This window comes from Delphinus delphis, chromosome 6, assembly GCF_949987515.2.
Source record: "Delphinus delphis chromosome 6, mDelDel1.2, whole genome shotgun sequence".
In the NCBI taxonomy this organism is placed as follows: Eukaryota; Metazoa; Chordata; class Mammalia; order Artiodactyla; family Delphinidae; genus Delphinus; species Delphinus delphis.
The window spans coordinates 40641385-40666294 of NC_082688.1; the positions used below are offsets into that span (position 1 = coordinate 40641385).

A 24910-nucleotide genomic window follows, 5' to 3' on the forward strand; every position below is an offset into this window, starting at 1 on the left:
CTATGTGACCTTGGGCAAGGTCTCAACACCTCTAAACCTTTCCTCAAATGTGATATAAACAATAAATAAATAAACCTTTCCTCACCACCTACCTTCACAATGAAATCTGAACTATGAGCTATATACATGCTCAGAGATCAGCGGGGTTGACTAGGTAACTAGGGTCCACAGAGGTTAGAGTGGATAAACTGGAGTGTCCAACTCACAGCCCTTAACGGCATACCTTCCTTTCTCAGATTACTGATGACTAAGGGGAAAATAGGAGACAGTGCAAGCCCCACTACAGTTTAGTTTGTCGGTAGTGTTCGGGTTTTTTTGTTTTTTGGGGGTGTTTTTGATTATACCTTCTCTTTATAGTATATTTTATGGATTTCAACTCTAGGCCTTTGTCTTTATATATAATGTGTCCTTCTAAAGTCTATAGGCAATTAATCCCACCAAGCTTTCGCACAAAGGGTTAAGATCACAAACCTTCCTACCTCACACAGTTGTATGGGGGAAAGGAAATGAGTGTTAAAAGCGAAACTGCCTGGGCCAGTTATCCTCTCTTCTACTGGCCAACCTCTCCTCCTTCAAGTGGTTTCTTCTCTGCTTTCTCCCACACAGGACATGCGAGGGGTTAAACATATTAAAAGGCACACTCTTTTCAGACTGATATTCCTTTCCAACAGGAAAAAGAGGCAGAGGGGAACAAAAGCCAAGTCACACAGGTCACACAAGAACCTGGAACAGAAACCTTCACCATTAAGTCTTGATGTACAATGTGAAGTGGCAAACAGAAGTAATCATTCTGTTAATGCAAGCTAAAAACGCACCTTCACCTGTAACACCCAACTAATGAGGCAAAAGTGCTTTCTTGGCTCGAATCATACACTTCAATTTGAACATAAAAGGAGTCTTAGTCTAATTCTCATTGATAAACCTTTATTGCCAACAGAGAATAACTGGAGAGACAAGAAGAAAATCACCGTATGATGTTTTAGTTATCTACATAGAATAAATACCAAAATAGAGCTATGACAGAATAAACAGGCATTGCCACAGATACAACTAATAAGCAGATCATTATGAAAACCCTTAAACAAAAACAAAGAATCCATACAGGACAGGGCTGGGGGGGGTATAGTATATCTACCCACAGAAGAGCATTTAGCTTGAAAAGTATCTATATGTAAATTTTGTTTAAAAAAGTGCACTATCCATACTTATACCAGCAAAAATTACAAAAGCTATAAAGTTCCGTACTGGTGGATTGTGTGGAAACATACTCAAATACTGCATGTGGCATTTTTAGATGTTGCAGCGCTCTGGAGATTAGTTTGGCAATGTACGAATCACTAAAAATGAGCACACTCTTCGATGAGGCATATGGCACTCTGGGGAAGACAATCCAATGAAATAATAAAAATAAAAACACCACCACTTAGAGAAAAAAAATGGACTTATGCTATATTTCACAAATAAAAAATGGCAAATCCCTCACAGGACTGACTTGAGGCTACTGCATTCAGGATAAAAAACAGGACACATAACATACACAAGAGGGACTTCGGAAGTAACAATAAGCACAGTAACACCAACTTGGGAGAGGTCATGGAGCTAATCAATAGCTGGTGATAGGCAACTCTGCCATTTATATTCAAGCTGGTCTTGATTTTGGTGGCTAGTTTTTGCTAGAAGGTGTAGACATTTGGGGTGTAATGGGACTTATTTCTCAATCTCAGATTCCTACTAAGTTTTAGGCAATCTGGCCTTCACAGCTCTGAATCATGTAGCCAATCAAGTGGAAACTGAGAGTGATGTGAGGAACCTAATGACTCCTCTTCACGAACTGGGACCTCCAGCAACTAGGAAGCTCCTGGCAGCATGTGGGAATGTCTGCTCTCTCACCACTTTGGAGCCAACCCATTTCTACCCCTCAGCCCACGGGAGGGATAGGCAGTGGAAGCTCTCATTACCTCAGAAAATGTTTCCTCGGTTTCACTTATATCCTTTCAAAAGAAACTATAGAAGAAGTTAGAAAGTCCCCACTCAGGAAAGAGTAGTAGGAACCTATTTTGGGCTTTCCACCCTATCAGCTAAGGGTGAGAGTGGACCGTGGTCTGTGTTTCCTGCCATTGTCAGCCCCAAATCCGAGGCTTACTGTGGGCACATGTATGAGGGTACTGGATGGCCAAGTAACAAGCGGGTGCCTCGGATCCTTACTTTAACAGCCCTAGAACACACACCATTCTGGTTTCTCCTCACCAAATAAAATGAGTCTTGGGCTCCTACAGTGCTTGCTCCTTTAGGTCCATGTTTACATTCTCCATCCTTGTTGAAAAATTCAGATACAGGTCTGTAAATAATAGGCTTAGGAATGAACTTGGCTACTGGAGCTATAGAAAACAAGATCAATAAAGCCAAGAGCATTTGGTTTAGTGGTCACAGAACTTCCGAGAAAAGAAAAGGAAGAAAAAGGCCCAACATTTTAACGAGGGAATTTCTTTCATTTTTACTTGATACCTAAAGGTAAAGCATCTTAATTACCTGAATCTTTACAGTAAGTTTAAATTTATATTTTATAAGCTATTCTGAAATCTGCCCTGTTTAATAATCTGTAACGTCAAAAAAAACATTTTAAAGTGTCTCTCACAATTAAACCCATCCACAACTTTGCATAAATCAAAATTTTGCTACCATAACAAAATGTTACACTGGGGCTGTATAACATTGCCCACATCCTCATTACATGCAACACTAATTACTACCAGCAGATTCAGAATTTTCTGCACATTAGAGGCTTTTAGAGGAGCTATAAAAAATTTCAGGCACCATTAATTTAAATTTGTATTGAAATTTCCTTTTGACAGATGGCCAAAAATTACTTATTATTTAGAGTACCAGAGCTGCCTGTTTGCACATTAGAAGAGGAAAGGGAAAAATTAAAAGCAAGAAGGAAATTTATGTCACGTTCATTACCTGTTAAATGTTAAGGAGCATTATCCTGCATGAATAAATTATTTCATACAAGCCTGACTCCAGCTGCAGGCAACTGGCATGCTCCGGCTGATAAAAACCATCTCTAGTCACACAGCAGACAATCATAAAAAGCCCCTCTTAACCAGGAACCACTTACGGGAGGATGAGGACGATCGATGGAACAAGCAACTTACTGCTTCTCTGAGCATCACAGAACACATTTACAAAAATTAGTGAACTATTTCACCTTGCAAAGCCACAGGACAGCCCCAAACCTGACACAACACGACTTCAAATTCAAGAACAGTACCCCCAAAAATATCTATTTATAGCTACCATTCCATAATAAATCAAGGCAAAATCATCCATCTCTATTTCCTTTTGTTTTTCCCCTGGCTTCCAAGCTATATAGATACTCACTCCCAGACTCATCCTGAATGATTATAGATGATTTCAAAATATACCCTACTCTGACTATAAAATGTAATTGACACAAAAGTGTGCACTGGAGTATAAATATTTTCACAGTCTTCTGGGAGTGGGGCATGAGAGGAGGCTTTTGTTTAGTTCACTGGCCTGCCTGAAGGTATGTATTTATCATATGAAGCAGGGAATGTTTATGTTATTGGCCTCAGAATAACTAGACAGCCTTTCCAAGGGCTGCTACCAGCAAATCTTGGTCAATGCATTTACTTACTACTTCTTAAGTACATATGTGTGGAATACTTACTACACTCTGATTAAGACTGCTTTTTAATTTAGGTACTGATGTTCATATTATACAACAAAGTACACAGCTGTAAATGCATAATTAAATAACTCAATGTGTGCAGTTCCAATTGTAAACGTTGACATTTCTATGGGTATGCAGATACCCTTTCAAATTACAAAGATTCTTGAAGGGTAAAATAGATACATTTTATTTTCCATCATTTAATGACTTTGGGAAAAAAAAAACCTACTTCCCTTTTATTATAAAAGGACAAGGAATAAAGAGGCATTCAAAGTGACAGCACAGGTGGTTTCAGGGGAAGATTTTAGTCTCCGTGTACATAACTTCATTAAAAACGGCAAGAGAGGACTTCCCTGGTGGCGCAGTGGTTAAGAATCCGCCTGCCAATGCAGGGGACACGGGTTCGAGCCCTGGTCCGGGAAGATCCCACATGCTGCGGAGCAGCTAAGCCCCTGTGCCACAACTGTTAAGCCTGTGCTCTAGAGCCCGCGGGCCACAACTACTGAAGCCCGCGCACCTAGAGCCTGTGCTCTGCAACAAGAGGAGCCACCGCCATGAGAAGCCCGTGCACCACACCGAAGAGTAGCCCCCGCTCGCAGCAACTAGAGAAAGTCCATGCGCAGCAACGAAGAACCAATGCAACCAAAAACAAACAAACAAACAAACAAACAAACTGCAAGAGATGTAACTGCCTATGCTCCGAAACATTCAACTGTTGTAAAATACGAGAAAGGGAATTGACAGCATCTGTGCTTTGGCCAATGCTTGAGAACTGCCCTTGCTTTCTAATCTATACAAAATACAACGGCATGCGTAATACAATTATCCACAATACAGTAGCATATTTACATTGTGCCTGGCTCAAAAGTTACCAAGCAGTTTCATATTTTACTCATTTTCTGCCGTGGTAGCCTGTTTTTCTTGTTTGCTTACTATATAAATTCAGGCACCCTTAGCATACCCCATTATGGTATTACACAAGCACATCCAAATCATTAGGCCCTAACTACTTTTCCTCTTTCCCTACAACTTCTCTATAAAGAGATAGAGAAGGTAGATAAGACAATGCAAAACCTAAGGAGAATAACTTGCTATACTGAAAACCAAGATGTCATTAAATTAAAGAAAAAAAATTCTTTCTGGTGAAGAAAAATGCTCTTAAATGTTTTGATAAAGAGTTTTGTAGGATGGAACTGTTTCCCAAAATGTTTATTTCCTTAAAAACCAATTTTTTCCCATTATTATTTATCTTATAGCCAAAGCTTAACTGAAGAAAAGCAGTTATTCTTTTTCACATGGCAAAGACATAATAAAAAGAGCAATGCAAGCCAGATCTTATAATTCAATCTTGATCTATAAATCTGATTCTGATAGAGAAATGGGACCAATATCTTAAAAAATCTCAAACGCACAACTGAAAGCAATATAAAAATGCAGTTTACCACTATTTGGTACAGCCCACCAAATCATCCTGTAAATCTCAAAGAATCCATTACTACATTTATGAAAATCATTGAGAGCCCCCTTTTAAGCCATTCCTTCATCTGTAATTTTGAGTCCTACCTTGATGGAATCTCTGTCTGTAGGCAAAACAGCAGCAAAGGCAGAGCAAATGGGGAGAAGAAGGAAAAAAAGAAAAGTACCAGTTAGTTTACATAAAATCATACATTTGTCAAATTTGATCTCTGCTAAATAGTAAATGGCACAGTTGTCAACTTTGCTGTAAAGTTAATTATTAATATTACTAGACCAGATCCACAAGGCGCCAATTTACCTTTGACACAATTTCAGAAACCAAAGCTGGATATTTGTGTTACTTATACTCGTTTCCGACTTTTCCACTTATAGAAGTATTTATAGACATGCCTCAGCTCTGGACCATAGCACTAAGATAACTGAATGATGAACAGTACAGTGTTTCCAACATCAGAGATGGGAAATTTATGTTTATGTGATAAAAATCATTGACCCAAGATTATAATTCATGGTAATGACACTGAAACAAGAACAGATATGAGGTTTTAATTATAACCACACCCTTTTGACCAATGAACCACCCATGTACTACGTAAATTCCCACAAAGGAATGCTGGGAGAGACTTCCATTTGTTTTTCTGCCATTAACTAACAAAAACTACTAATAAACACCATACAAACACAAAGTCACATCAAAATGTCTCTGCACCATCATCTATTCTAGTGGAGGGAAGAAACCAACCTAGAAGGAGCACAAATGGCCTTACAATCAATTCTTTACATAAACAACTGTTGTTCTTAGAGGCAGAAATGAGTTCATTTCATGCTTCTAAACAGACTGGGTGAAAGAGGTAGTTAAACCAACAGATTTCATTAATTTGGGCTGTACTTTCTCAATTACTAAGACTACTGAAATTGTTTTCTTACCTGCAAGATTCTCACTGCATTATATGTGATTTATAAGTAATAACTGAGGCTGTCAAACGAGTAAATGATCAGTAAATCTTTCCCCAAAATACATTTGGTCTAAATTAGCTATTAACGCCACTCACTGTTTCAAACACAGGGCACTGTGGTACGTCATTACTGATTTAGACTTGGGGAACTTAGGGGGTAGCAAGGGATCAGAGGCAATAACCAGGAAATGCGTCCCCCCCTTGCCTTTGGGAAGCACATTAACTCTTGCCAACCACTACGGTATCATTTGGCAAAAGACTGCTTCCAATCATTAATTTACCTTCCAGGGGAAATCCTTTGTTTAGTCACTGCTAAAACGAAACCCAGAAACAAGAATAAACAATGACATACAGACCTACCCTCAGCAACAGGTAGGTAATATCAGACTGACATCCCGAGAAAACTGCTTACCTCTTTGGTGATCATTGTCATGGTGCTTCTTCTCATCTTTAATTGGAAGGTGAGATTGGCCTCCGAGGGCACTGGAGAGGGCCAGAAGGCCGGCACTGCTACCGATGGGCGGAATGGCAGGGGGCTGAAGCCCTGAAGGGTGCGGGGTCAGAGGCACTGGCAGACCATGTCCATGTGATAAATGCTGGGCCTGGAGTTGTTGCTGCTGTGAGAAACCAGACAAAGATATTGAACTTGTTCCCTATATCCGAGACACCCCCCCAACAACAAAAGGAGAGGAAAGAGGTGCAAAAAGATCCTGGAAAGCCCAGCACCCATGAAAAAAAGATTTATTCTTTACATATATATATAAAAGGGAAGGAGATGAACAATAGAGAAATGCTATCTTTTTTACTTGGATTTGGTGGTTTTGCAATGCACTGTAAATAACCTAATTTTTAAGTAGTGAAACTAATTTACTTTTAATAGATGAAATTAGATTTAACAAAGCATCTGTATTTTGGTCTCCAAAACATAAAGCCTCACTATCATACATCTCTAATCAAAACATATATGTGACTGTTAAAGCAGTTATGTTGAAGAAAAAAAGCTTGAAAATTGAGAAAATTAGTGTTAAACAGTTCTCCCAGAACCACTGCACAGCATGCGTCGACAGTTAATTTGAAAGAGAAAACCTGAATTAACAACCCAGAAAAGGAAACTGGTTGCAGCCACCGTTTTAAGCCCTTTAAGTGTCCTCAGCGGTACTTGAGCAAATTACTAAAGAAAATCTAATGTAGCAAGGCTTGGGTCCTCCTGTAGGCTTGCTCAATAATGCTGAAATAATTGGGCACTCTGTGCACGTTTAGTGATGCTCGAATGAAAAGCTAGAGGCCTGCCCTTGTACTCTTCTCCAGCGGCCGCCTCTGTGTTGTGACAGGTTTATCTGAGTGGGACTGTGATGCATGCACCAGTAACTGTACTGACAAGAGTTTAAAGTCATTTTTACCGGCACACTGGCAACACATGGAGAAAGCCCTCGAGAGGCCGGAAGGGGAGTGCTTGACCTCAGCCGAGGCTGCAGCAAGCTGGGCTCCAGGGACCGAGGTGGGCAGGCCTTGCTGCCTCTTCCGAGGGGGAGAGGGGGAGGGGTGGTGATCGGAGGGTATTCAGTTAAATATATCCCTCAACAGGGGCCCCACACCAACCAATACCCTGATTAACAATGTTCTGTGAGAACAAGTGTTGAGAAATTCTCAGACCAACTTCTGTAGTGATTACCTTTTAATTAATACCTTTAGAATCACTTTTTAGGCCTATCCTGTGATAGCTAAACAGTCTCTTCTATAATTTTCTTTCCAAGTAGGACTGCACAAAATAGCTTTCTCAAAAATGTGTGGGGTGGCACGTTCTGCTCCCCTTCACTGGTAAGAATCATCTTGAAAAATATTTCAAAGAAAAACGTGAGTTTTTTTTTTTCTCCTCCCCAAATTACTTTTACTTCCCTTCTCTACCCCTCTGTATCTCTTCCTGCGTCTGACAATAAACGTCCAAAGGTAGCACTACTTAGTTCTTCTCTGCAATTGACCTGCACCTACTTACTGTACATGCACTTAAAGTACAGTCAATAAAATAGTACTAACACTTACTTTTAAGACAACTTTACATACATAAAATGGCAAATTGGAGCAGTAATAAAGACACTCCACCAACCAATGCCCACCCTAAAGTCCTGCCAACGTGCTACCTAAATGGAGTTCAAAATAATGTCGTCCTTCATTTGAGTGGCCAAAATCATGTTCATTAATTCTTTATGTACTGTTACTTAGTTGTGACCAAAAAACACGAGCACACAATAGTTTCTAAACACGTAGAAAATAGGTCTACGAAGAAACAAGGCCTTCAGCTAAATATATGGCAAATTTATTTCAAGTCCTTGTTCTACTGAAATAACCAGAAAAATGCTCCAATTCTCTTTCTCCTCTATATCCCATAATACTTCATGTGCATGGGTCGGGCACATAGCCACTTTCTATCTCAGATCAGAGTTCAATCAGCAAGCATTTATTAAGAGTCTGCATATGTCCTTCTTACCACCTTTCCTAGACTCTAAGCTCTGTGAGAGTCTGCATCCGACACACACCCTAGCTAACTGCAGGCACTGAGACATTCATATATCTGAGCAATTAAAAAATATGTCTATTTCATTAGATATGGAAAAAAAACCCTCAGCCAAAAGCAAAACTTTCAGTGGCCCAGGTGTTTCTTTTATTTTTGTCTCATAGGACCAAAAATAAGCACTAACAGCCTCATTTTCCTGTCCATCCAGAACTTTCCAAAGGCAAAAAGCATACCCCTAGTCTGCAGCACATGCCATTCATAGTGAAGACTTCCTGGGTTCCTTACTTGTACTCTATTCTACCTCAAAATAGCTCTAACACTAATCTTCTCCTATTCTCCATTGTGCCCCTCTTAAAGGAGGATCCCTTTCCCTTCCAAGGACCAGACTCCTCCCCCTGCAACATCTTTTCTTCCCTTCTCCCTTCGTTGCTCCATCAATTCTCCAACTCCCCACTCCCACCTCCACCTTAGGTGGTTCTGTCACTGATTTTGCTCTTCTGCTTGCAAGCCTAATTCCAGCATCTCTAGCATTGTGTTTAAGACGAATTGCTTCCCTAACACTAAGAGAACTTGAGGTAGCACTTTTTCAGGAGGGGAAAAAAAACACTATATTTTAATCACATTTTGTGTCCTCCACTGCCCCTAACACAGTGCCTTGGCACATAATTGGCACTTGATAAATGTTTGTTAAATTTAATTAAATTAACCCTCTTTTGCCCTCTTCAGCTACTGGTCTGTGTGTGTGTGTGTGTGTGTGTGTGTGTGTGTGTATATATCCTTGTCTATGGAGAGCCAAATTTCTTTAAAAACTAGTGTAAATTTGCAGTCCCCAGTTCTTAACAACCCCCTCCTGTAGACAGACAGTCAGACAGACACACACACACACACACACATACACCTTACTCCTTAACCCCCTGTAAACTGGACTCCAGGCCCACCAATCTCAAAAAACCTGATGATGATTCAGAGAGCTATTTTTTCAAGATGTCACAGTCGTCTTTCTGATATATCTCAGCCAGAGCTAGCATATCCTCCTTATGAAACTCTCCTCCACCTGCTTCAGGAACGCTACAGTGATCGCCACAGCCTCTCGTTAGTTCTCTCTCTGAATGCTGCTGTCAGATTTCCTTCTTGGCTTCTCCCTGTTTACTCCAGAGGTAGAGTCCTAAACCTTTGGCTCCTTTCCCATGCTCCAGTAGCTCCGGTCTAACTTCTTGCCAGACAAGTCTACTTGGCAGTTCAGCACTACCTGAAAATGAAATGCTTAACACAAACCCCCTAAGTAACTTCCACTGGCTCACGTTATCAGTCACCACTCATTTGTTTTTCTTCTGTGCTCCTATAATCGTCATCACCAGCTCCTGTCAAATCTCAATTCCAGCATATTAGTCAGACCCTCATCATCCCGTACTTTGATTAGCGCAAGTCTCCATTAGCTCATTTTGACTGTACGAACCCACCCTGCATCATCACTGCCAGTATTTTTCCCTCAATTCATGGCCTCTCCTGTCTCTTAGAACAACCTCTCCATTACTTATCTAAGTTGTACTCACCCATCCTGCTCAGCTCATGTTTCACCTGTTCTGCAAAGGCCTCTCCAAACGTGCCATGTGTCTACTTACAGGACTCCCTGTATCATTCACTGGCACAGGCTGCCTCATAAAGGTACTGTTACTCATCTTTTTATGGATAAGAAGACCCTGACCTGCCAACAAGATTGTGACATTCTGGAGAGAAGAGACCAGCCTCAGGACTCTTTGTACCCCTGGCACCTGGCTCACCACTATTTAGACATATGGCCATATATTTAAAGCTTTTGGTAAATTAAATTTCTACTAAATAAAAGAGAGTTCCTATATATCCTTTACCCAACTTCCACTAATGTTAAAATGTCTTACCTACCCATAGAATTTATCAAAAAAAAAAAAAAAAACTTACATACCCAATTTACCAAAACTAAAAAATTAACATTGTACATTACTATTAATCAAACACAGACTTCATTCAGATTTCTCTTGTTTTCCATTAATGTCATATTTCTGTTCCAGAATGCCACACTGCACTGAGAGGTTTTAATTTTTCACTTGCTTTTATACCAAAATTATAAAAGCCCTTCCAATGATTTTATGAATAACAACATCCAAATTACAAAAGTATCGTTAAACAGAATATGCCTTGAACTTAGGAGAGAGAGAGGAAAAAAATGAGAGGGGACGACCATAAACCCATTTTACGAGTCATCCACTATACGTACAAAATATCAGACAAAAAAGCACACTCAGGGCACCCTGTAGAAAGGAGCAATTTTTAGCAAGTGTTTAAAATATAAAACTATCAGGTAAAAATGAGATTAAGTAAGTTACCAAAAGGTAGATGATAAAAATATAAGACAGATATACTGAAATACTTTCGTAGGTTTTTAAATGTTTATATCAAGCAAATCACTTTCTGTATTTAGTGGTCATTTTTAAATTTCTTTGTAAGTTTTCTCCTTAGAAGCTATCCTAGCAGCACAGTGACAGGTATAATGGATAATGATTACCGATTAGTCAATAAAACCAATGTATTAGAGACCATCTTCTTTACATAAAAACAGTAAGTCACCAAAAGCTAAACTGGACTTTATCCTTTACTCCATCAAAAAAAAGCCTTTATCAAATTACAAATAACATTCAAGAATTGAAAATTAAAAAGAATCTCTATCAAGGACTCTCATCAATAGAGGAAAACTCATAGCAGATTCCCTGGAAAAGGACTCAGGTTTCTCTGGATATTATTTAAGGAGCTGGGGTAGCACAACCTAATGGACTTCCCTATAGTACAGCAAAAGCTTGTGGATGTTTCCCAATAGGTTACTGTCCTCTGATCTCCACCCTGTCTGTGTTAATTACACAGCAATTAACCTGCAAAGGTTTACTTTATCCTATCACCAAAGAAACATAAAACCTCTTGTTTTTTGAAGACAGAGAGAAAGGAAATGGATCTTAAGAGCACACCAGTTCAACACTGATTTATTATTAAAATAATTTAAGATAAATCACCACTCTAATCACAAAGCAGCAGGTTAAAAAATGCTTACCTTATAAGGAAAAAAGAAAACAATCAAGCCAAAAAAATAAAAAGAGGCGAGCATAGACTGTAGTACCACTTAAACATTAAAATAAAATACACTCTATGTAACCATAACTGAAAAAAAAACCTCCTGAGAAAGATACCTATCTTGAAAAATTTCTTCTGACTGGGCTTCCTAGGCCATTACTATCTTGGGTGCCTTATTTAAAAAAAAAGAAAAAGAAAGAAAAAGAAAAGAAAGAAAACACTCTCATATCAAACCAGGATACAAAATAAAAATCTTTTTTTCTTTTCCCTTGATGGGCCATTCAAGAGAATAAACATTAAAATGGAGTGAACTTTAAACTTAGGCAAATAAGTACTCCATTAAGGTAATTAATTTAATTTTGAAAAATAGCCAGTAATTAGTTCTAAAATACACAGCAATGAGGTAGTAGATGCAGCCTCAATTCTGTTAATAGCTTTTTACTGGAGATTCTGTAACAAAGAATTATCTCCTCACAGTTTCAAGTTTGGAAAGAAGGGAAAAAAGAACCACTAGAGAATCAAGTTCATAGGAAATGTCTATCTGCCAGCAAAAAGAGAAATTCTTTTTAATCAAATGTCCCCAACTGCTTGATTACCAAGGCTTGACTGGTCAGTGACCAAGCAGGAAGCAGGGTGAGTGCAGAAGCTTAATCCACACAAATCCCTAGCAACTCTGCACAACTCCAACTGGAAACCAAACAGAGGTTTTCTTGTCCACCACCCTTCACTTCTACTGTGCTATCAACAGAAGCCTCAAAAAAAAAAAAAAAAAAAAAAAAACACTTCATTCTTAGAAGCAATGACACCCCAGCAGCAATCAGCACACTCAGTGCCGTATCTTGGTTTCTTAACAAAGAAAAAAAAAAAAAAAAAAAGAGCAAGGTGAGCCTGCTGCACCTTGTGCTAGAAAGCAAGAAAGCTATCTAGACTAACAGGGTGTGACAAACAGGACAATGGGCCAACCTGAAGGGGTCCTCACTGGCAAAACCTGAGACAATTCAAGCATCATAACGAACAGTGTGTAGTAGATTACAGCATTATTTTAAACCCAGTTGCCAGGAGTGGAGTCCACGGTACCACAAGAAAACAGGTGGAGCTGTGGGACACGCCATGAGGCCAAGGACTAGAAAATGGCTCTTCCAACCAGCTGGCCAAGCTAGGTGCACTGAACATGTGTGCCTTGATCCAATCAGGAGACATTATTCCAGGGGACAAGTAAGGGAGGGACCGACAGACCCAGGAGCTGGGCAAGAGAAGGCAACAGACTCTGAAATAAAGCAGCGAGCACAGAAAAGGGCCCGGGGGCTGGTATCTACACTGCTCTGACCGCGAGGGTACGTGTTAGTAGGGACCCTGTCTGTGTGGGCTGGGCTGAGTCTGAGAAAGGAGATCCTGGATGATATGTGGGGATGCAACATCATGAAGTGACATCAGAGCTGCTGTCTGGAGTCCTCACCATCTCTGCGAGCAAGAGCAGGGCACTTTACGATTTCAGACCTCAGTTCCTTCATGTAAAACGTGGAAAGGGTTATAAAATCTACCTCCCCAAGGCTGCTGGGAAATGTATGAGACTGTGCATATAAAACCCTTAGCGCAGTGCCTGGCAAATAATAAACACTCAATAAATGGTTGCTGCTATCATTGGAAAAAGGTATCCAGAAGTCTATATCCACACACACACTCACTCACGGAAAATGAAGGGAAGGAGGAAGGGAGGTAGGCAGGAAAAGCTCTTCTTTACAGACGAATATTAATTTAAAAGGAAAAAGAATTTAGAATTTACCACTTCATTACTCCAAATGTATTAACAGCATCAACAGATACTAAAACCACTGGGTAAAATGTTGTTGGGGAACAGGTTATTCACATGTCAAAGTATCATCCCAGGTTACTAGCTTCACCAACAATGTGATACAACTGGGAAATACACAGCATCACCCAGGTACACAATATCACCAAGGTAGTGTTTTTACTAAAAATACTTAACCTGAATCTAAACATCAGAAAACAATCAGATGAGTCCAGGTTGTAGGGCAGTCCACCAGGCTGGCCTGGAATCTTCAAAATGCCAAAGTCATAAAGCGAAATCGCTTGGGGACTGTTTCTTGGGGGTGTGAGGGAAGACTGAAGAGAAGGCACAACAAAGCCACTCTTTTTTTTTTTTTTGTGGTACGCAGGCCTCTCACTGTTGTGGCCTCTCCCGCTGCGGAGCACAGGCTCCGGACGCGCAGGCTCAGCCGGCCATGGCTCACGGGCCCAGCCGCTCCGCGGCATGTGGGATCTTCCTGGACCGGGGCACGACCCCGTGTCCCCTGCATCGGCAGGTGGACTCTCAATCACTGCGCCACCAGGGAAGCCCACAAAGCCACTCTTGAATGTGAGTACCAGATTAGGCAACAACTGCTACGAAGAAAGACGAGCTATCAAGGACTTTCTGTGGACAACTGGAGAAATACGAATATGAACTATACACTGGATATATGGATGTCTTAACTGTATCATGCTTATACTGGAAAACTGTTTATAGAAGATGCACGCTGATACATTAAGGGGTGAAATATCATGTCTCCCTGCCTCGTACTTTCCAACAATTTGGCACACACAAAGTATGTATCTGTCTGTATGTATGTATACACATTACAAAGCAAAAGTGACAAAATATTAACTGGTGAATCTAGGTGGTAAGTACACAGTGTTTGTTTTACTATTCTTACCACTTCCCTATAGTTGTAGAGGTGGGGAAAATAGGATGTGCCCTTCTAGACAAAAGATTGGGAGTTCTTACTTTGATCAAATATCTCTAGCAAAAGCTAAAAGTTAAGTGAATCCATAGAAAGAAGCAAGAATATAAAAAAGAACAAAGGAAGGAACTTTACAACCTAAGCTTATCTGTAATTCATTCCTGATGACTTAAAACATGAGATTTACTGCAGGGGAAAGACCAGCATTTATAGCAACCCAACAAAGATCATCACTGCAAGGATAAGTTTCTCACACTAAAACCACAGATCTCTATGGTCCTCAAGATCTCTGGACTGGTCTTTAAGGGGAAGACAGGTAACAAGCAAAGAAGCAAATTCCATGAGTCCTGTGCCAAGGATTCCACTGTCTTAACTTGCAGTTTAACTCACAAAGTAATAACAGCAAGAAAAGGAAAGGACAAAAGTCCCCCAACCCTGAGTTATTATATTAACTTTCCCATCAGAAATCCTATTAGAATTTTTTCTGAATTGGTCCATAGTTTACTAGGAGAAGTATTTCTAAGCAAATTAATAATAGAAATACATTTTCCTGGAGGCTTGTTTAAACTACTTAATGAGTTTTTTGAAGAGATTTTAACACATTATCTTACTGAAACCAAGGCTTCTATTTTGTGTTGTAGTCATTAAAGTTACCAAGCTAAGGGATCCTGCTCAGAAAAGCTTTCTTTAGTTACTTCACAGTATTCTTTAAAAGTGAAGCTGCATCTAAAAAGCCTGTCTACTTCAGATTCTTCAGTAACCCTGCAGCTGACCTTAGAACTTTAGAAGTAGAATGAACCTCAGATGACAGCTAGATGAGTTGCTTTCCAACATTTTGACCACAACTCCTGTGTGTGCATGTTGCATATCTGCATAGAATAGACACGTAAATAAAACAAAAGTTTAACAAATACCAGATGCTATGTGCGGCACATTTTTATATTTTCTATTCTCTTCTTTTTTAAAATAAAAAATGTTGACTATTGATTTCACTGCATAGTCATGAATCTCAGGAACTGCAATTTGAAAAACACTGAACCAGGCTGTGATACTGTGATTTACAATAAGAAATATATATTTGGTCTTAGTTCACAGTTCTGGGCACAGGGCTCCAAAAATTCTAGGAATTTCCTAAGTGAAGAGAGCAATAAAAGGTGTCTTCTGTTACGTTAATGACGTGACTTTCGGAGGGCACTCGTGATTGGGAGCCGGTTGCTAGGAGAACCAACCACATGACCAGAATGTTGGACCTTTCAGTCCCACACACCAGACCTTCAGGGAGGGAGGGGAGAGTGGCTGGAGAGTTGAGTTCAATCACCAATGGCCACTGATTTAGTCAATCATGCATATATAAGGAAACCTCCAGAACAACCCAAAGGACAGGGTTTGGAAAGCTTGCAGGTCGGTGAACACAGGGAGATTTGGGGAGAGTAGTGCACTTGGAGAGGGTGTGGAAGCTCTGCACCCTTTCCCCATACGTTGCCCTATGGATCTGACTTCCATGTGACTGTCCCTGAGCTACATCCTTTTATTAAAGAACAGGTAATTTGGCAAGTTACATGTTTCTCTGAGTTCTGTGAGTTGCTCTAGCAAATTAATCAAACTCAAGGAGGTTGTTAAAAACACAGATGATAACACCTGTATTTGGGAATGGTGTCTGAAGTGCAGGGAGGAGGGGCATTCTTGTGGAGCTGAGCCCTTAACCTGTGGGATCTGATGCTATCTCCAGTTGAACTGTATGACACACGCAGCTGGTGTCAGAGAATTGCTTGGCGATCTGGCAAACTATATACCGCGTTAGAACTGGGTGCAGAATTTTACAGGCCAACACCTGCATATGTGAGGCCCAAGGTAAAAGTCAGTGGGAAATTGTATCCACATCAAGAATGGAACACAAGTTCTCACCATCCAGCCCAGTGAAGTACCTGCTGCCCCATCAGGACCTTTCTTAACTAGGGAGGCCTTAACACAATTGGTAAGTAATCGTTCATTCATAAGAATCAAGAGACAGCCCCTCTGAAGAAGTGACCTCTGAACTAAGACCTGAAGGATGAGAATGAGAGCACCTAGAGCTGGGAGAAGAGAATTGGAAATGAGAGAAAAGCAGTTGCAAAGGCCCAGATAGGGAAAGGAGCCTGCAGTGACCAAGGAAGAAAAAGAAGTCTGGTGGGAACCCAGTGAACAAGGAGGAAGTGGGGTCAGATGCAACATTATGGGAATCAGATCACAGACAGAAAGGGCTTTACACTTTCACTTAAGAATAATGAGAGCTTTAGGCAGTGGTGAGTTTGTTGTCGTTAAGTTTGAACTTTTAGCTTGTACAAAACTGGTAAAAGCTGGATAATTATTTGTTGGCTATATGTGTTAACAAATATCTTCTCTCAGTTTCTAGCTTATCTTTTCATTTTCTTTAAGATATCGTCTGATGAACAGATGCTTTTAATTTTAACTGAGTAATATCTTTTTCTTATGGTTTGAGCTTTCTGTGACCCATTAAGAAATACTTCTCTACCCCAAGATAAAAAGTCTTCTTGGTTGTTTTTCTTCTCTGAAAGTTTTAAAGTTCTGTCTTTTTATACTTTTCAGACTGACTTCTGCATGAGATAGTTATCGGACGCGCAGGCTCAGCGGCCATGGCTCACGGACCCAGCCGCTCCACGGCACGTGGGATCTTCCCGGACCGGGGCACGAACCCGTGTCCCCTGCATCGGCAGGTGGACTCTCAACCACTGCGCCACCAGGGAAGCCCCTACAATTTTTTAGTTAATATTTTTATAGAGCAGTTTTAGGTTCACATTTATAGTTTTAAGATTAGAAAAGTTTTATCAATAACGAAGACAAGCAGAATGGAAAGAAACTGAAAGTCACACATAATCCTACCAGCCAAACAAAACTATAATGTTGATGAACCCATCCAGCATTTTTTCAATGCATATATAAGCATTTTTAAACAAAAATAACATCATGCTATCTTGTTAAATGCTTCCTTTCCTATTCAGCATATCAAAGAACATTTTCCCATACCCCTAACTAATGCTTTGACTAGATCACTCCTAATGGCTGTACAATACATGCCATTGTATAGATATGAGAGTTCACTTAACTAGTCTCCCAACTGGTTAAAGGTTAGGTTGTTTCTAATTTTGAGATATGTATGGAGAGTCACCATGGTTTAGCAATATATCACTTAAGACAGTTCCTCTGCAAGTTACAGAATACCCAAATAAAAGTGGCCTAAATAATAGAGGTTTTTATTACTCACATAACAAGTCCAGGCTTGGTTGGATGACGGCAGTATCAAGGCTCTGGGTCAGCATCTCTGGTTTTCCTGACCTCTCTCATATCCCATGTCCCCCAGGATGGCTGCTGCAGAACTGAACATTAACTCATCCTCACACAACCATGGTCAAGCACGGAAAGAGGGCAATTTTCTCTTTATGGGTCTTTCGTTAAAGAGAAAAAGGCATTTCTTTATATCTCCTTGACCTGGACAGGGTCATATGCCCACAGCGCAACTGTGAGGAAGGCTGGACTGAGCACCTGGATGTTTTAGCCATAGTAGGAGGTAGGTTCAGCCTGCAAGAAACAACCAACAAAGCCTGCCCTGACATTATCTTTGCTCGTAGGCCATCTGAGGATATGAGCTGAAAGGAACCCCAAAACAACCTCTGAGTTTTCAATACAGGTAGACAGCAGCTTATATTGTTCTCCTGCCTTCAACAGTTTCTTTTCCCAGATATTAACTTATACAGAGCTGTGTCTATAAATTGCTTTGATCAACCCAGAAACATCTGGGAAAATAAAAAAAAATACACGACTGCCACTTTGCTTTGGGATCAGTGTGGCACTGTCCCTGTTAGTCACAGAAGACAACCTGAGCACCAAGATAAACTCTCCCCCTTTAATGGAATCTACCAAGGAGAAAAAAAATGCATGAGAATCACAAAGGCAGAATAGCCACGGAGCTGCCTTAAAAAGGATTTAAGAATGTGCCCTCGGGCTTCCCTGGTGGCGCAGTGGTTAAGAGTCCGCCTGCCGATACAGGGGACACGGGTTCGTGCCCCGGTCTGGGAAGATCCCACGTGCCACGGAGCGGCTGGGCCCGTGAGCCATGGCCGCTGAGCCTGTGCGTCCGGAGCCTGTGCTCCGCAGCGGGAGAGGCTGCAACAGTGAGAGGCCCGCATACTGCAAAAAAAAAAAAAAAAAATGTGCCATTAAGTTTTACTTAAAGGTTTGGGGGACGGGGTTAGCTCTAGCTCTTGCTTATTAGGTCAACAGCATTATTTAAGTTTGCAATATTAATATATCCCATGAAGTAGTGTTATTCACAAGTAGGATGGACGAAATTTTCTCAAGATGGAGAAATGAAGAAAAAGTACAGTTTATCCTAAGAGAATAAGATAATTTCAAAAATAGGACTCCCCCAAATGTATTGGCAATCCCTGTGCTTTATGTCCCCCCTTACTGGTCCCCGCCCTTTGTGTGGTCCTCCAGCAGTTATCCCTCTCCCTCACCCACTACTGCCTATAATTAGCTTAGCCTCAGGCTTTTGCTTTCAATGGGTAACTGCTACCCCATCCAGTGTCCCCATGTACTTGGTTCATAACTTTGTAAAAACACGATTCATCCATCTATGGATCTACCTCTCCCACGAAATCATGAACACAGGGACCAAGAGGCAGGGACCAGTTCTTAGTCATCATTGTGCCCCAGGCCTTTAAAAGGTACACGTATGAACAGGAGACTAATAAAAGTATTCTGAAATACTTACTTGCCTGTATTTTCTTTTGATACAACTATGCGAAGGCAGCTGCTAGCTCCAGTTAATACCTCTTAATACAAAAAATATTCCAAGCAATCATTATCATTAGTCGTTCAAGATTAAATGTTTAATGTGGTTAACTTATTTTCCGTAATACCTATGAGAGTATCAACATAATGCAGTTTTTTGTTGTTGTTGTTTTTCTTAACCCACCCATAGTTCAAGAAACTCCCTCATCCCCGGGGCACTATTTAGAAACAAATTCAGTGTAAACTTCTGATTTCCAGGTCTCTGAACAAGCAGCAATGTCTCCCTATAATGCTATAGACAACTGCCTTCTGTCTACACACGTTCCAACAATTATCGTACTATGTCAGGATCTTGTGCAGTTCGATTCTTGGTAAGGTGCAGGCTCAAACATTTTTTGTCATGAGACCTAAGACCAGAATTTCTTCTCTGGACAAGGTACATCCTCCACACACCCCCAACACACACAATTCTGCCAACATTTCAGGGAGCTAATGGACAGCCTGATACCCAAGCATGAAACCCAAGAGGATCCAAGAACCTAGGTTAAAAATACCTGTCTTGGTACTGGTGTTTATGACAACTTTTGATTCTTACATATGACAGTAAGTTACAAAAAGCACGAAGAAACACAGTAGGAGTCAGGAGTATCCAACTGATAGGTGGAGCTAGTATACACTTCAGCTTAGGCTAACCAATTACTATGTGCATCGGGCATACCCAATTTCACCTCCCTTATTGAGCTCTGGACCCTAAACACTGGACAGTACTATAATGGATCTCAGGATAAACGGCCTATTGATCCCAGTGTAAAAGACAGAACAGAGTCAAGGGAACAAATAAGGAACAAGTGTAACAGAATGGTTAAATGTGTGAGCTCTGAAGTCGGTCTAAGTTTGGTTCACTTCCTCCCTGTGTGGCCTTCAGAAAACTACTTACCCCTTCAGAGGCTTGGTTTCATTATTGGTAAAGCTGGGACAATAATACTCCCTTCCTCATGGGGTTGATATGAAGTTTAAACAAAATAATGTCTACAAATGCTAAGCACAGTACTAACACAAAGCAAATAGTCGATAAATGCTTGCTATTTTTAATTACTCCCTTAGGGAAAAGAATATAAGGCTAGGGATGTAAATCTAGAGAAGTAACTGTGACACAAAAGGCCCCCAAGTTTTAAAATAAAAATTCCAGAGTCATCAAAACAAACAGGCTTACGACCCATACAATATTAGAAAACTGGATAGCACTTTAGTGGCTATCAGCTCCAGTCCTGCATTCTACAGGTGAAAAAACTTTTAAATGAAATTCCTAAGATCATACTACAAGTGACACCCAGGATTGTGTATGTATTTCCTACCAGTCCACGCTTCCTTCCTCTCAACCTTGGCTCAAAATTGTGGGACAAAAAAATCAAAATGCAAAAATAGGTCAAAATAGAGTATTTGTTCATTTAACAAATATTTATTAAATATAATAAATTATTGCATGTTTATTGAACAGTTACTGAGTATTTATTATACAAGTATTTATTGAAAATGATGAGCTACATATTGTTCTAGGCACCACAGCTATAAAAGGGAACAAGATCCCACCTGCTAGTGAAGGGAAATTAACACACACATAAACAAGTAAATGGTAAATGCTCTGAGGAAAATAAAACAGGCTACTGCACAGAGAATGAACTGGGTGAAAGAGCTACTAAAATCTGCCACCAGGGAAGTCCTTTCTCAGGAGATAATATCTGAGCTGAGATTTTAATTTTTTAACATCTTTGTTGGAGTATAATTGCTTTACAATGGTGTGTTAGTTTCTGCTTTATAACAAAGTGAATCAGCTATACGTATACATATATCCTCATATCCCCTCCCTCTTGCATCTCCCTCCCACCCTCCCTATCCCACCCCTCTAGGTAGACACAAAGCACTGAGCTGAGGGCTGCTTCCCACTAGCTAGCTATTTTACATTTGGTAGTGTATATATGTCCATGCCACTCTCTTACTTCGTCCCAGCTTGCCCTTCCCTCTCCCCGTGTCCTCAAGCCCATTCTCTATGTCTGTGTCTTTATTCCTGTCCTGCCCCTAGGTTCTTCAGAACCTTTTTTTTTTTTTTAGATTCCATATATATGTGTTAGCATAGGTATTTGTTTTTCTCTTTCTGACTTACTTCACTCTGTATGACAGTCTCTAGGTCCACCTACCTAATTATAATTCAATTTCGTTTCTTTTTATGGCTGAGTAATATTCCATTGTACATATGTGCCACATCTTCTTTATCCATTCATTTGTCGATGGACACTTAGGTTGCTTCCATGTCCTGGCTACTGTAAACAGTGAGCTGAGATTTTAAGGAGGAGCATGAGGAAGACCATGACAAGACATGGAGGATGGGGGTTCTAGAAGGTAGAAGAGCTGGTGCACAATCCCTCAGTCAAGAAGATGCCTGGGATATCCAGGGACAGAAGAAAGAGACCAACGTGGCTAAAAGTCACATGAATCGAGTGAGGGATATGTGAAATCAGAGAGGTGGGTGAAGGGTCAGCACACACAGAGACTTGTGGGCCATGGTAAGAAATTCAGACTTCATTCTAAGCAAAATGGGCAGCCATCAGAGACAGGCTTTAAGCTGGGGAGCAAAAGATCCAATTTATATTTTAGAAGAAGATCATTCTGGCTGCTGTGTACAGAATGAAGAACAGAAAGACAAATGTGCAAACAAGAAACTCTACCAGGAGGAGGCCGCTGGAGACTAGCAGAAGGAGTACCCGGGACCAGGGGGAGATGGCAGAAGCAGTCACCCTTGAGAGAACAGTCTAGAGGCAGAACAGACACCATTTTTTAAATGAGAGAAAGTTGTTCTATTGAGCTTGGATTCTTCCCCTTCATCCATCAGCCAATCTCTTGGATACTGACAGTTAAGGACCTGAGTTCTGAGGGGTACTGGAAAGAAGGCAACCAAGAAAAGAAAAACAAACAAACAAAACAAACAAAAAAACCTGCAAAATGGAATGGGGAATAGCAATAATGAAAGCTACAAAAATCAAGACAGCGTGTCATTGGCAAAAAACCAGACACCAGTTTAATGGAACAAAATAAAGTCCAGAAAAGGGACCCCACACAATATAGTCAATAGATTTTCGACAATGATGCACAGCAACTGAATGGAGAAAAGACAGTCTTTTCAACAAACGGTGCTGGAACAACTGAACTGAATGTCCATCTGGGGGGGGGGGGGGCGGGGAAGGAAAGAAAAAGAAAAGAAACTCAACCCATATCCCCGTATCTCACACCATAAACAAAAATTAACTCAAACTGGATCATGGGTCTAAACATAAAACTTTTAGAATAAAACCTAACAGAAAATATTTGTGGTTGTGGGTGAGGCAGAGATTACTGAGAACCAACAGGAGTCAAAAGTTAGGACTCTAAAGAAAAAAAATTCATAAATTAGATTTCATCAATGTTCAAAACTTCTGCTCGTCAAAAGACATTATCAAAAAAAATTAAAGGATGACTACAGATTGGGAGAAAATATTTGCAAAATAAAGTACATATGTCCAGAATATTTTTTTAAAATTTCAAAATACTTGATAAAAATAAAATAACTGACTCAAGAAAAATAGGCAAGATTTGAGCAGATACTTACCGAAGAAGATATAGAGATGGCAAATAAGCACATAAAAAGACACTCAACATCACTCGCTCTTATGGAAATGCACAAAAACACAAGCACCACTATTCACGTATCAGAAATGACTAAAAACTCCCAAAACCTATCATTCCAAGTGCTAGTGAGGATGTGGAACAAAGGTTCTCTCATACATATTAGTGAAGACTGAAAAACAGTATGGTCATTTTGGGAAACAGTGTGTCAGTTACTTTAAACATACACTAACCATATAACTCAGCAATCCCACTTCTAGGGAAAAACTTACAAAATTTACAAAAAGCTGTATGTTAATATTTACTCAGGCTTTATTCACAAACACCAAAACCTGGAGACAACCCAACTGTCCTTCAAGGGGTGAATGGCTAAATAAACTGGTATATCCATACTGGAATATTATTCAGCTACACAAAGGAACTGACTGCTGATACAGGCAACCACATAGACAAACCTCAAATGCACTATGCTAACTGAAGATGAAAACTCAAAAGGCTACATATATATATATTTATATGACATTCTCAAAAAGGCTCACTTTGGGAGAAAAAACAGCATGGGCAGTTGCCAGGGAGTGGGGTAGGGAAAAGGACTGACTACAAAGAACAAAGGAATTTGGGGAGGCAGGGCAAGGCAGGAGAGAAAAAGTCTGTACCTTGACAGTGGTGGCAGTCACATGACTATATTGGGTTGTCAAACTCACAGAACTATGAGCTAGAAAGAGTAAATTCTACTTTATGTAAATTATACCTTGATAAATGTTTAAAAATATACAGAATATTAATAATGAATATGTATTGCTCCCAATTCCAAATAAAAAAAATACAAATTTAGAAATGCATGCAGCCTCATTTTTACCACATTTTCTATTACCTGTTTCTCCTTATTCTGCTATCCTTGGACACTGAAGTTTTATTGAAATTAAAATGTGCTAATTAAGGTTGATTTATGTGTAGTAAAATGTAAAATCAGAAAGCTTGCAAACACCAAAACCTTAGTAAGATGATTTAAATGTAATCTGAGGATCATTTCAGAATATGTTTCAGAAAACATTAAAAAATATTTAAATGTGCCCCTTTAATGGGCTGCAATGAATGAATGAATGAATGAATGAGTAGATGTAATCATTAAATTATTCTTAGTGTTCTATAAAAGGTTCTAACCTTTTCACAAAAGTCCTTAGGAGATAAGGTCACAAATGCATTTTTAGGGAGAATGATATGCTAGGGAGCTTTGAGGAAAACACACACCAACAGTCCTTAAAACTTAGCCTAAGTCATCAATCCTTTAATTGCCTGTCTGGGGGGAGCCTGCCTCCTCTCTCCCAGCTTTGAGGGACACAAGGCAGGCTGGGTCCACGCGGGAAAAGGTCTGGCTAGATGGGAGTTGTTGATGTTGCTTGTAGAAACATTACTGGGAAGAAGTCAGTAAGAGAACTAGAAAGGGGGAAGCAAAATGGGAACAAATAAAAAAAAAACAAAAAAAAACCACACTAACCAATAAAAAAGGGATAACAACGTGCAAACTTGCAAGCTGCCTTGAGTGAAACCTGCTTTTCTGTGTAACACTTCCCAACCAGTCCTCTGGACCCCTACACAGGCTCCGCCTGCTGTGCACTGGTGTGAATGAAATGCAGATGCACAGCTCTGGGAAACTCCACTTTCTTCTTAGTGGAAGCCCAAAGCCCACATGCTTTAAGCTAGGTCAGATGCACCCGCCTAGACACATTCTGCAACTCCTGTAACACTGTGCGCTTAAATCTACCAGGAGCTATGGAAACTCATTTATTAGGGGGAAGGAGGGAGAGAGGGCTCCCCCTTCAACAGGAGCAAAACAGTAGCACTTCAGGTTAGCAACAATTAAGAACAAACAAAACTGACTAGCTTCTAGAAATTTCTTCTAGAGAAGCTTTGTAACAAATTAACAGAGTGTACAAAGTAAGCACAGATTAGAAATCCTGTTCTTTATCTAGGTTTTTTAGGG

The 24910-nt window shown here is 40.1% G+C and overlaps 1 protein-coding gene across 3 annotated transcripts in view; it reads right to left on the reverse strand.

The window, feature by feature from the left end:
- TLE4 (TLE family member 4, transcriptional corepressor) overlaps positions 1 to 24910 on the reverse strand; it is a 155349-nt gene that overhangs the window by 73733 nt on the left and 56706 nt on the right. For 2 of the 3 annotated variants that reach the window (XM_060014588.1, XM_060014590.1), the window contains exons 7-8: positions 6539 to 6740; positions 5258 to 5274 (exon numbers count right to left, since the gene is read on the reverse strand). In XM_060014588.1, coding sequence (XP_059870571.1) covers positions 5258 to 5274; positions 6539 to 6740 — 219 coding nt within the window. Of the gene's footprint in view, positions 1 to 5257; positions 5275 to 6538; positions 6744 to 24910 lie in introns of all 3 variants that reach the window. The other variant, XM_060014589.1, reaches the window with a different exon arrangement.